Source organism: Drosophila mauritiana, chromosome 2L (assembly GCF_004382145.1).
Source record: "Drosophila mauritiana strain mau12 chromosome 2L, ASM438214v1, whole genome shotgun sequence".
NCBI classification, from domain to species: Eukaryota; Metazoa; Arthropoda; class Insecta; order Diptera; family Drosophilidae; genus Drosophila; species Drosophila mauritiana.
In genome coordinates, this window is record NC_046667.1 from 21,594,315 (window position 1) to 21,606,978 (window position 12,664).

Here is a 12,664-nt window from a genome sequence, read left to right on the forward strand (position 1 = left end):
ACGATTTAATCACAGTGGATGGTAGTACACGTCGTAATCCACCTTTGTCTTCCCGGTTGCTCTTTTGAATTCGATTTTAAGTTAATTAAATGGCGGCCGCAAGGGGCCTCTTTAAAGATTGTCTTTCTTGTACAATTCTATGCAATATTTTTAACCCACCGCACGGCTAGAAAAAAACTACATACATGTATCATGCGAGTGAGTATTCTCCGGAACTCAGTCGTGTTCTACTTATAATTCAAATGAAAATTCTAAGTAATCTTTTGGTTATAAACTCGCAGCGCTTGGGCGGCAGCCGTTTCCAGGCGTGGCCTAACGTACGCCAAACCAGATCAGATATCCGGCGGCAAGATGACGGACAACAGTCTTCTGGCCGCCATGTGAAAATTATTCATATTGTCAAGATGTGCATCCTGTTGCTGTTATGGTTGGGCTGTGCATTCATAGTGTTTGTTTTCGCAGCCGAGCAGTCGACACGTAGCACTATGATCACCGTGATGCCCAATAAAACTGCCATGACGAAAGTCGAGCCGCCCAACAAGGCACTCAAAGTCACACTACATGGACCAGTACAGAGTAATGGAGCTGACGGCGTGGACTTGCGTTTGGAATGGCGGAGCTCCGATTTAAATGTGACTTACCGCCGGACCGAGGTGTGGAGCATTGGCATAAGCAATGATGACACGGCATACGCGAAAGTGTGGAAAAACTTCATGGTCAAGAGAACGGGAGGGGCAGACAGTCAAGCAGTTATCTCGCTGGAGAGTAAACGGAATTCTCCGATATCCCTGCACGTTGTTATAGACACAAATCCGATGGTCACCGATATGTGCCTCGTTTATGCAGGGCTCTTGATCCTTGGACTCTATATGCTGATCATCTTCGACGTAATAGATCACACCTTTGCTGCACTCATTATAGCTACCACAGCCGTCGCGATTCTCGCTATCCTGGAGCACCGGCCCAGCATGCATGCGATAGTATCCTTTGTTAACTTCGAGCCTCTGATGTTGCTCTTCGGGCTAATGACCATTGTGGATATTATGGCGACAACGGGTGTCTTCGATTTCCTGGTCGTTTGGACCTACAGGATTTCCAGGGGTCGACCGTGGCCGCTGATTTTTTTTCTGAGCATGCTGACCGCCTTTTTGTCCGCTTTCCTGAACAGCGATATCATGGCTATGTCACTCACCCCAATAACTATCCGTCTGTGCGAGGAGATGTCCCTGCGAACCAGCTACGTTCTGGTCGTAATGGCTATATTCGCAGATATGGGCGGTGCATTAACGCCTTTGGGAAATCCACCCAATGCGATCGTAACGACAAGTCCGGTGGCGGTTTCAGAAGGAGTTGACTTTGTCCACTTTATAATACACATGATGCCAGGTGTGCTGGCCGCGATGTTCGTGGTCTTTGGTATAATTTACGTGACCCACAGAAAAAGCATATTTGTCCTAGATCAAAATCAGCTGGACCTTATGGAGGAGAGAGCCAGAGGAAAAAAACCGCCCAGCCAGGAAACCCTAGATCGCATAGCTCTCCTCAAGGGTAGCTTGCCAGGCAAGTACTGGTTAAGGCCTGTAGAAGGCTATCCAGAAACTTTGGCTGAGTTGGAGGCAAGCAGTCGGATTCTCGATAAGCCGCTGCTGGTTAGGTGCTGCATAGCCCTCATCTTCGCCTTCCTCTGCATGATCCTCCACTCGATACCCAAAGTAGCAGACGGGGCTTCCTTGGGCTGGGTAACTTTGCTAGCCGCCTTCTTGCTCATTATCCTGGACGACAAAAACGACCTGAACGCCACACTCGGCATAATCCAGTGGACAATCCTCCTATTCATAGCCGCCCTTTTTGTTTTGTCTGAGGCCGTGGATCAGTTGGGATTTTTTGAATGGCTCGGGGAGAGAACGGTTGGATTTCTTAGAAGTTTGGAACCACAGAACCAGATTGCGGTAACCACCATGGTGCTTCTTTGGACAACCGCCCTACTTACAATCTTTATCGACAACGCCGCTGTTACAATATTTATGCTTAGGTTCAGCATCGAGATGGCCAGCAACGATGACATCCCCCTGACACCGATGTTTTGGGCCTTGACTTTTGGAGCCTGTTTTGGGGGAAATGGGTCTTTATTTGGAGCCGTTTCTAATGAGATTATTGCGCTGATCGCCCTACAGCATGGCTATAAGATATCTTTCTGGCACTTTTTCGCCATCGGATTTCCACTAATGCTGGTGACAATGGTAATTGGTTCGGGATACCTTTTAATAGCACACTCAGCTCTAAGTTGGAACTGACATTTGGTTCGTTAGAGAAATATGAAAATAATTAAATCGAAACATTTTTAAAAATGTTGGGTGTGACAGCGTTCTAAGGTATGTAGGCTTCGGAGTGGAGTAGTAACGATCAAGTTAAATAAACAAAAATAAAAAAATAAAAGAATAGAACTTATATCCACACGGACAGACAGAAGTGCAAACGAAAGTCATGGTAATTTCGACTCACTCATAACAACCACATTCTCCAAAACTAACGTCAAAACAATTCTAAAATCGAAGTACACTTACATATTCCTAAGTTACAGGTTTCTAAAAATACGGAGTTGTTTTTCTTAATTTAGGGATTTTTTTTTAATTTATAGCTAGAAACCCGAACAATAAGAAAGCTTACTAAATTATATAAACATATAAATATAAACATATATCATATACCATTTATTAATATAAAAAATTAGCGAGAGATCGCCAAAGTCGAGTTCCCCTACTCATAGATACCCATTAGCTAGTGGGAGTGCGGACGAATAGTTCAACATTCTTTGTGGGCGTTGCAGTTTTTGGCAGTTTGTTGGCCCTGTCCGTCCATCTGACCGCCCAAAGATATCAGGAACTTTAAAAGCTAGAGAGGTAGAGATTAAGCACACAGATTCTATAGACAAGTTTGTTGACCCACGTTGCCACGCCCACTCTAACATCCACACACATCTTCTAACGCCTTTAAGCCGCCCATCACTTTAACGCCCACCCTTTTGAAAAATTTTTAAGTTGTTTCTTATTTTATTCCCCAATGTCTATCGGTATACCAGAAATATTATAAAATTTCGCGTTTCCACTAGCTGAGTAATGGGTATCTGATAGCCGGAAAACCCGACTATAGCATTCTCTTTTATTTAGTTTTAAATAATTGGGATTATAACACTAATGAAATAAAAATTTTATTTATATATAAATAAATTCTGTAAGCGGCTATACTGTTCTTTTTAACGAGTGTGAAACACCGAAGACGAACCGTAAAACTAATAAAGGTGCGTAATGGCCGTCTGCGCAGAAGTATTGGAAAATAATAACAGTGTAGGAAAAGCGGGAGCAACTTAAAAGGCGGGACAAAGGTGCATAGCTCAAGATTATTTCAGAGACCTCAAACCTCCCCCTGAGCTTGCAGGTATCCTTTAGCGATGTGCATGCAACAATTGTTCCCCAAGTGACTATGCCAGCAGTAGATGGCCACACGAAGGCAGGAGCAAGCAAACCATTATAGGAAAAAACTGCGCAAAAATGAACGCTTTTCAAGTGCTGCAAATGGAAACTCTTTAACTTTAACAAACCTCCTTTCTCTCTCTCTCTCTCTCTCTCATTCTCTCTGACGCATTGCTTCATTTTCAATTTCAATAAATAACCTTGATTTAAGCGGCAGCGACGTCAACGTCGGCAGAGCAGTCACCATTTGACCAGCTGCAATACATGCACAAATGCGGGGGCCCCTTAGCGCTCACACACGGGTCAGACCGGCCCCTCCCCACACACAAACACCTGTCACACGCCGCTGTCTCTCACTCGCTCTCTCTGCAATCCCTCTGCTCACAGTGCAGGAGAGGTAAGCGTAAGCGAGAGCCGCCTCCATAAATCAAAACAAAGGTGCACGGCAGAGGTGCGCATGCGTCGGTTGGAGCGTGAGAGCGAACGGCACTCTCGCCCCATCTCATATCCTCTCTTTCATATATCATTTCAATGGGGAAACTGTCTCTTTCTCTCGCTCAACTCAGATGTTCTCTCTTCTGCTGTCGCTCTCGCTGCCCGCTGTCAGCTCTCAACGTTCCGATTGTCAAAAAGATATTTCAGTCGAGTGTTTTAGTTTCGACCTCGGCCGAGCTGGAGACTCATCTAACGGCTTTCTCAGCGGCAAGTTCGAAATCATGTCGCCTTTGAACGGTGGGTGGTGCAGCAGTAACGGTACATCGCTCGACCTACGACTAAATTACGAGTGCAGAAAATAGTGTTCACGGAATTAACAGACCTCGAAAATCCAAGTGTAGGCGAATAAATAAACGAAATTATCGTCGAAAGCCATCAATAAATCACTAAATTAATAGCCCTGCCGAGCACCCACGGCACACGCACAGCTGTTGTGTGTGCAAAGTGAGAAGAGGAAGCTGAAGGAAGTGAAATTGGCGGCAGTTTGACCGCAACAGCAATAAAATACGTCTGCAACCCACAAACGCACGCTCACATACACCCGTTCGTCATCGAATCGTCGTGGTCCTCCGCTCCCCAGTCTCCGCCCGCCCCTCTTCGGCCCACGAACCATTGTGACATTTGATTTATTTGACGTGTGTGTTTTTGATAGAAGTTCAACACGAAACTGTCACACAAACACACGTATGCTCGCCGAGGAATTTATTCAGTGAACGAAAATAAAATCAGAGCTCCGTTCGTACTTGGCCGCAGTGAAACGAATCCGCCACCATAGATGACCAGGTGGACGAAATTCGGAAGTATCGCCAGGCAGTCCAGTCATCAAACCTTTGGAGAGCGAGCCCGGATACCCAGTTTCCCACAAAATGATGCTGCACGAGGCCGTCATGCTGGAAATCTATCGCCAGGCGCTGAGTGCAAGGTGAGCGCTTCCTCCGATTTGCTGTTCCACGCCAATAGCGATTCGATACGGGGTTTCCCGAGGAGGTTCACCAGTTCCGTTCGGAGACGCAGTGCTTTATTTCGACTATTTTGTCGACAGCGAGCATGAAATACAAAAGCTGCATAAAGTTAGTTGGTTGGTCATAAACGAAAGATATAACTAAAACAACGCAGGCGGCATTTTAATTCGAGTTTGTTCACCCTGCTTAAAAGTTTGTTGTGATTCCAACTTCTCGCCGATTAAGTTTACTCCATTTACAATAGACTACAAAATTAATTAATTAGTCAATATAATATAGTTCTTCTGCTCCACATTGGAATGCTTGTTTTCAAGGCCCATATAGTACAGGCTTATTCCGAGTGCTACCAAATAGACAGGAGCACTGCTGTTTTGATGTCCGACATCTAAAGACTTTAAAGTACGCAATTTTAAATAGAAAAAAATAAACCATTTTGTTTGCATGTCATTGTGACTCGATCATAACTTCCACCATCTTCGAATTTTTATTTTAGTGAGTTAACTAGTCCGCGATGTCAGTCTCGGGAGTCCAACACATCAGCTGGAGCGGGAGCTGGAACGGGCGATGTCCGATGTCCATCGAATGAGTCGCATTGTTCGGCGAGCGATCGTCTGACCCCAGCTGCAACGCCCACTCTCACGCCCACTGGAGCAACCGTCTCCCCAAACTCTGTGGGACTTCCCCTGACGGCGACCCTTCCTCCTGCAGCTGCAGTTGCCCTGCTACCGCCCCAATCCGCCGCCATGGCCGCTTACCTAGCCGCTGCCCAACAAAATCACCTCCTACTAACGAATCCCTTGGCGGCAGCAGCTTCACTGGTCCAACATGCAACGCAGCAGGCAGTGGTGGAAGGGGAGGTGGAGTCACCGGCCCTCGATTTTAGCAGAAAGCGGCCTGCGAGCCACGGAGACGACGATCAGGAAGATGATCAGGAACAGGACCAGGAACAGGAGCCCGATCACGATGTCCAGTGCGATAATGGTCCTTTAGATCTATCTGTAAGCACAGGGATAAGGCAAGAATCCGTTTCTCCGCCTGCCAGGAAGATTCCAAGAAGTATATCCGCAGATTACAAGTCACCTCTACCACCTGGCAGCTGGATGCCCCCCATCAACCCATACTTGGCAGCTGTAGCGGCCAAAACGGGCGGATTGGGATATTCTAAGTTGGCACCCAGTGAGGCCAGCAAAGCGTTGGAGAAGATGACTGAGATAAGCCGATTGGAAACACCCCCAACAGCTGGTCGAAACTCAGGCGCTACATCATCTCTAGGAGCTGGAGTGCCTGCGGGAGCGAGTTCCAATTCCGGTGGCCGGCACAGCGCGTGGCAGTCTCATTGGCTGAACAAAGGTGCTGATACAGCAAAGGATGTGTTTAAGTGTGTGTGGTGCAAGCAGAGCTTTTCAACTCTGGCTAACTTAACTGCCCACATGAAGGAGACTCAGCATTGCGGTGTGCAGATACCCTCGCCGTTACCAACCGGAGGAGTGGGCACTCCGACTGCTCCTCCTCCCACAAGGTTGGCCACTTCAGCTTCCAACTCGGCCTGTTCCAGCAGCAGTAGCTCCACCTCCAGCTCTTCAAACTCCTCGAAATCAGAGTTAAATATGCTTATTAAGGAAACTATGCCCCTTCCCAGGAAATTGGTGAGGGGTCAGGATGTTTGGCTCGGAAAGGGTGCGGAGCAAACCCGCCAGATACTTAAGTGCATGTGGTGCGGACAAAGCTTCCGGTCTCTGGCCGAGATGACCAGTCACATGCAGGAGACGCAGCACTACACGAATATCATCTCGCAGGAGCAGATCATTTCCTGGAAGTCTGGCGATGAACGGGAGAGGCCGACAAACCCTGGAGTTCCGTCTACGTCCACCGCTGCTCCCCCTTCGCCGAGTTGCACAGCTCCATCAGTGAGTGCAGTGCTCACGTGTAAAGTTTGTGATCAGGCCTTCGGCAGCCTAAAGGAGTTAAGCACCCACATGGCGCAAAAATCGCATTACAAGGAGTCACCGGCTCCTTCAGCATCTCCTCCAGCTGCCGGCACTGGCAATCTGAAAAGGGGAAGGCAAATTCGCAACGAGAAACGCAAGAAGTCTTTGCCGGTTAGGAAGCTTCTTGAGCTCGAGCGTTCTGGCTCGAATTCCAGTCTGGACTCAGCGCTAAAGCCCCTGAGGGACTTTGCTGCTGCCACCAAAATTACGTGTGAAAAGTGTGGCAGTAAGATAGAAACTGCGTTGTTTGTAGAGCACATTCGAAAGTGCCTAGGCGAGAGTATTCCAATCCCTCCCCGTCGATCTAAGGCAGGAGTAGATCGCCTGCCAAGTCCTAGTCTAGGACAAGGCGCTGAAAAGCCACCATCAGTCCTAAATGCCCTGGAGCAACTTATAGAGAAGAGCTTCGAATCGAGAACTAGCAGAACCATGACACTTGGTGGCTATTCCGACGCTGGAACTCCGCTTGGAGCCAGCATCCTAAAGCGTTTGGGAATTGAGGACAGCAGTGACTACACCAAGCCTCTTATGGATGCCCAGGCGATGCACCTGCTCCGATCCTCCTTCGCCTCGAGAGACCGCAGTGCCAGCGAATCGAGCTCAGCCAGTAGGGTGGAATCATCTTACACCCCAGACAGACAGCAGGCCACCCCCCGCAGAAGTCCAGATACTCCTGCTCCGCCGCCACCCCAACCACCAACCATCAAAGCTGAGCCACCAGAGGCTGCTGCGGAACCCTTGGTGGGTTGCGATCGGGAGGGCTGCAGTCCTCGGCAGCAGATCCAAGTGAAAAAGGAGTTCAGCATGGAAGCAAGCCGGGATAGTCCTCGGTCTGTAAGCAAATCACCTGCTCCGCAGACCGAAAGATCTCCACCAGATAATGGCAGTCTTCTGGCCTTGAACTCCATGTTCGATCAGCTCAGTGGAGTGGAAAACAGCGGCAACAACCACTCGGGTAAGAGAAAATACTCAATATATACAAAAATTGTTTGAAAGCGTAAGGCTTAACTAGAGACGAGGTATTAGTCCATTGTCAGAAAATCGATTGGCTCAGAACCTTGTAATCTATGCATGCAAATATTATTACTTATTAGTTATGTATTAAAAATAAAGGAGATAAAATAAATAATGACTCAGTGAATTGATTCATTAGTAAACATATCACTGACTGCTGATATTACATTGGTTAACAATACTGAACTAATCATTTTTCCAGGACACTGCTTTAACAACAACAGCAGCAGTAGCGCCTCCGCCCAGAAGCCAAAGGCCCATCCCCTAGCTGCGCTGCAGAAACTGTGCGAGACAGCGGATCCCCCAAGCACTGGCCTCCGCAGCGCGTCCTCCTCCGGATCCTCCACAGCATCAGCAACACTTCCCTCAGCGAACGGTAACGACCTGGTGGCCTTCAGCTGGGCCTGCAACGAGGCCGTTCTGAGTGCAAGTAATGGTGGCTCCGGCGGCGATTCGTCTATCATTAAGTGCTCCTACTGTGATACCCCTTTTGCATCGAAGGGCGCCTACCGCCACCATCTCTCCAAGGTGCACTTTGTGAAAGACGCAGGCGAGGACTCGCCCAGGCTCAAGTCCCCCGCTGTTCAGAGCCCCAAGTCGATGCCCTTGGCCTCCCCCAGGAGATCAGCTTCCAGGAGTCCGGCGACAGGATCTCAGCAGCCCCCTCCCTCGCCAACCATTAGCCCCTATGACGAGAGTCCGCAGTCAAAGTTCCTCAAATACGCGGAGCTGGCCAAACAGCTATCCTCTAAAAACGCCTAAACTGCTGGAGAACGGAGAACTTTTAGAGAAGAGATGTCATCCGTAAAACAGTAGAAAAATCTATTAGCAAAAGTGCTTAAAGGGAATTAACAAATTGGGTCACAGATTGCAGACACGTAAGCTGTATTTAATATTCAGAATTTATCCTTTGGACTTAGGCTACATTTAAATTGTTTGCTTTACGAAGCCAAAATCTTTCAAACAACAGCCCAAAATACATTAAACTGAATAACCATCCTAGTTGATGGTTCAAATTAAAAAAAACGAGGCTACTTTCGTTAATGTCTGTTAATCAAACTTTAGCAATCCGTTTGCAAATTTTTAAAAAACTGCATTGATTTCTGATCATGATTCTGATCTGCACAGCTCTCGCTCTTTCGTCCGCTCTTTCGTCCGCTCTTTCTCCAAATATCAAAGTTCTCACTGTCTCTCTCTTTGCCGCTGTACACCCAACAAGATTTCCCCTACTTTTGCTGAATTTAACAGGAAATTTCCCCAGACCAATACGCTCTCTCGAGTAGTTGTTCCCCTTCGTCAGTGACGTCACGGCGATGCTGGTCTGCTGCTTATTCTTTCCCAATCGGACAGCCGCAGTCTAAGGCGCGAGCGAGAGAGGACTAGCAAGCTGGAAATTCAATTACCACCACTTTGACGAGCGGCTGTCCATCAAAGCGAGTCGGACAGGGACGGCCATAGTGGCGGAGTGACGAAAGGCGACAACACGAGTTCGTCAAAGTGGAATTGGATGGCGGCGAGAGAGACAGGCATAGCGCAGTGGGTGTGTAAAGAGCAAGAGAGTGAGTACTCCTACTGAGTGGCAAAAATTTGGTTCGTTTTCGAGTGCAATTGAATTCGGATTTGAGTGCACTCAGGGAACAAGCCAGCCATTACTTATTTATTTATCCGCTACTCCTTGTCACAATGAATGAAAAGGAAAAGGGTGCCAAAAATCAACACTGTTTAAATCTAGAAAGAAACCTAACCAGCTAAATTGGTTATTCTAAGCAATAACAAAACAAACGCAACGCAGTATACGTAAATCCTTACACTTAAACAATAACCTTAATGATAGAACCAGTTAATGGTTGCGATGCATGTGTAGCCCAAACGATGAAATGCATTGATTAAATGTAAATACTAGCCAATGGCACTTTCCTTCCATAAGTCTAAAGAATAATGATATCTACATCAATATAAAGCCACAGCAACGCATGTATACGGAAACAATTTTAAAACGATATATTCATACACATATTAAACTATATAAAACCAATGTATATTAGCAGTTCGAGTCTCAACAATTACTAAGAACTTTGAGTATATAACCTAAGAGTTAAACCTAAGAAAAGGGCAATCTATGCAAAATGTGAACCATATTGTCCAAACAATCACTTTTACCGCCTCTTTCGTCAGGATGATTTATATCTATGATATATGGGGAATAATGGTTACTAACTATGTATACGAATTGTATTTCAGTTTTTGTGATATTATTTTTAAACAAAGCCACCTGCTTCCCCATCCCACGCACCACAACACCCGTTGTATTTCCTGCAACACCTTCCACCCGCCCCCCGTATTACTCACTTTAGTTATATAAACGCAATAAAGGCAGAATTCAGAATAGAATTAAAACGCATTTTTCCAACGATCTAATTTCCTGGTTTTAAATCAGTGCACGAAATGCAGCTCAATGGTAACTTACCAAGTAGGAAGAGCAAATAAGGAGTTCAATAAAAAGTTGTACGTTTGACTCTCCAATTGAATATGTTTTTTGTGGGCTTGTGGGTGACATTCTTTTCAGAACGCCTGCTATAAAGAAATTTAGTCGATTTGTTTGCCATATTATTGATGCCTAGAAAATCAGAATGGTAACGCGGCAGTCAAGTGTCGCGACTATTAAATACAAGTTTCTTCTAAGCATTGTTGTAAGTGTTGTAAGTAGATAAGTATCCAAACAACAAAGGTATATTTGTGGCTAAGGGGTTTTCGACCGGAATAAGCTCATCCATTCTGCCGTAAACTCGGAATGTTTAATCTTTATTTGTAGCTATAATACATTACATACATACACCGAATGCAACCCATAGAAGGCCTTTGAAGTAAAACATCCTCATACAACAACGAAATATAGCAAAGTTAACCAGAAAGAACCAGATTAAAGAGCTAATGACCTCGGCAATTTTTGTATTGTATAAATATATTCTATATACCAGTTCAATATATATACATATATCACAGCAAATAATTTGGCCAATATCACGCTCTGTTCTCAAGCTCAGTTTGAGTTCCTTGCCAATCAAAATAAATGGGTCAGTTTAAGTTTCATTTAATTGTGTCACGACGCCACCCGAAAACCTGACATTTCACATTGTAAACTAATATGTGATACCTGAATTATGGCCTACACGGCCGTCCTAACTCGGCGGTGTGGTAAATTGGTGGAAGGGGAAGTGACTTCCCAGGAACAAGAACATGTGGGAAATGTGAACGCGATTCGCTGATTTATGGGCAAGAAAGGATTGGGACAAGGACATCCACATCCCGATACCAGCTTCATACCAAAATTCCTAACCCTCTCCTTCCACTATCCTATTGCCATCTTTTTCGGCCATAACTGAGGTCGGCACAAATCTCCTCGGAAATGTTAATTGCCGAAGGATTTATTTTTACTCAATAATTATGGTGTAATAAAAAAATTAATTAAATTAAATTAAGTAAATTAAATTAAATTAAATTAAATTAAATTAAATTAAAATAAATTAAAGTAAATTAAATTAAATTAAAGTAAATTAAATTAAAGTAAATTAAATTAAAGTAAATTAAATTAAATTAAATTATATTAAATTAAATTAAATTAAAGTACATTAAATTAAATTAAATTAAAGTAAATTAAATTAAATTAAAGTAAATTAAATTAAAGTAAATTAAATTAAATTAAATTAAATAAAATTATATTAAATTAAATTAAATTAAATTTAATTAAATTAAAGTAAATTAAATTAAATTAAATTAAATTAAAGTAAATTAAATTAAATTAAAGTAAATTAAATTAAATTAAATTAAATTAAATTAAATTAAATTAAATTAAAGTAAATTAAATTACAGTAAATTAAATTAAATTAATCTAAATTAAATTTGATTAGATTAAATTAAATTAAATTAAGCTGTGTACACCTATGTGATAGGGGGTAGGGCGACATGTGCTGGTTGCCTCACCTGTGCTAAGAGATACATTTTGTAAAATGTTTCACGCAACTTTCCTGGCCCTCCACAGTATTCAGGTTGGTTGCATTGACTGAACGTTCTTCTCGAAGGGCCTGCCCCCAAGAATTTTTTTTACTTGCCTTCGAAAGTTACGCACAGGACACCTTAGGGTTGACCTCCCACCTCCAAGCAGCCACTGCTCCACTCGTTGCTTCTGCTCCGCTTAATGAGATACAAACACATAAATTCTGAAAAGTGTCATGAATAACGGTTTACTTTTTTGCTCTTTGATAAGCCAACAAAACTGCCGACATTGAAACTGTCTCTATGTCTAAGTGGGCGGCTAAAGTGGGTGGCGCATTTAGAGGCAGGCGCGGGAATGCCAAGGTGAGTGGCCAAAGTTAATTCCTAAGTCCTAAGGCGATAGACAAGTAGATTTACTTATGTAATTTATGTACCCAAAATTTTAGAAACACGGTTGAAGCCAATGTGCGAAAATATTAATAGTGGATAATGAATGATAGGATAATGAAATAGGTGACTAGTTAGATACACTTTACTGCAGTTTTAAAATTAAGTCTTATCGATTTAGAGCGATTTAAAGGTTGCTTATATTTTAAATGGTTAGTCCTAAAAATGTACATAATATTTTTTAAGAAGGGACTTAATGATTTTATATTTACATGTAAAACTATGAGATTTATTTCGTATATTTAAAAAGGGGGGGGGGGGGGGGGGGGGGGGTGTCATTATATTCATTGTCACC

General features: G+C 44.1%; 2 protein-coding genes across 3 annotated transcripts; both read left to right on the top strand.

Moving 5' to 3' along the window:
• The first annotated feature begins 242 nt into the window (after positions 1-242).
• LOC117150897 (P protein) lies at positions 243-2,404 on the top strand. The gene has a single exon (XM_033318038.1). It carries the CDS (start codon positions 243-245, stop codon positions 2,292-2,294), a length of 2,052 nt encoding a protein of 683 aa, XP_033173929.1. The 3' UTR covers positions 2,295-2,404.
• A 2,326-nt stretch (positions 2,405-4,730) lies between these two features.
• Positions 4,731-10,452, top strand: LOC117142467 (protein tiptop). 2 transcript variants are annotated; one of them, XM_033306477.1, is made up of 3 exons: positions 4,731-4,887; positions 5,421-7,870; positions 8,132-10,452. In XM_033306477.1, the coding sequence occupies exons 1-3, from the start codon at positions 4,832-4,834 to the stop codon at positions 8,689-8,691; spliced, it is 3,066 nt and encodes a 1,021-aa protein (XP_033162368.1). In that variant the 5' UTR covers positions 4,731-4,831; the 3' UTR covers positions 8,692-10,452. The 2 variants fall into 2 exon arrangements, with proteins under 2 accessions (XP_033162368.1, XP_033162376.1); XM_033306485.1 differs by lacking the exon at positions 4,731-4,887 and adding an exon at positions 4,924-5,035.
• The last annotated feature ends 2,212 nt before the right edge of the window (positions 10,453-12,664 follow it).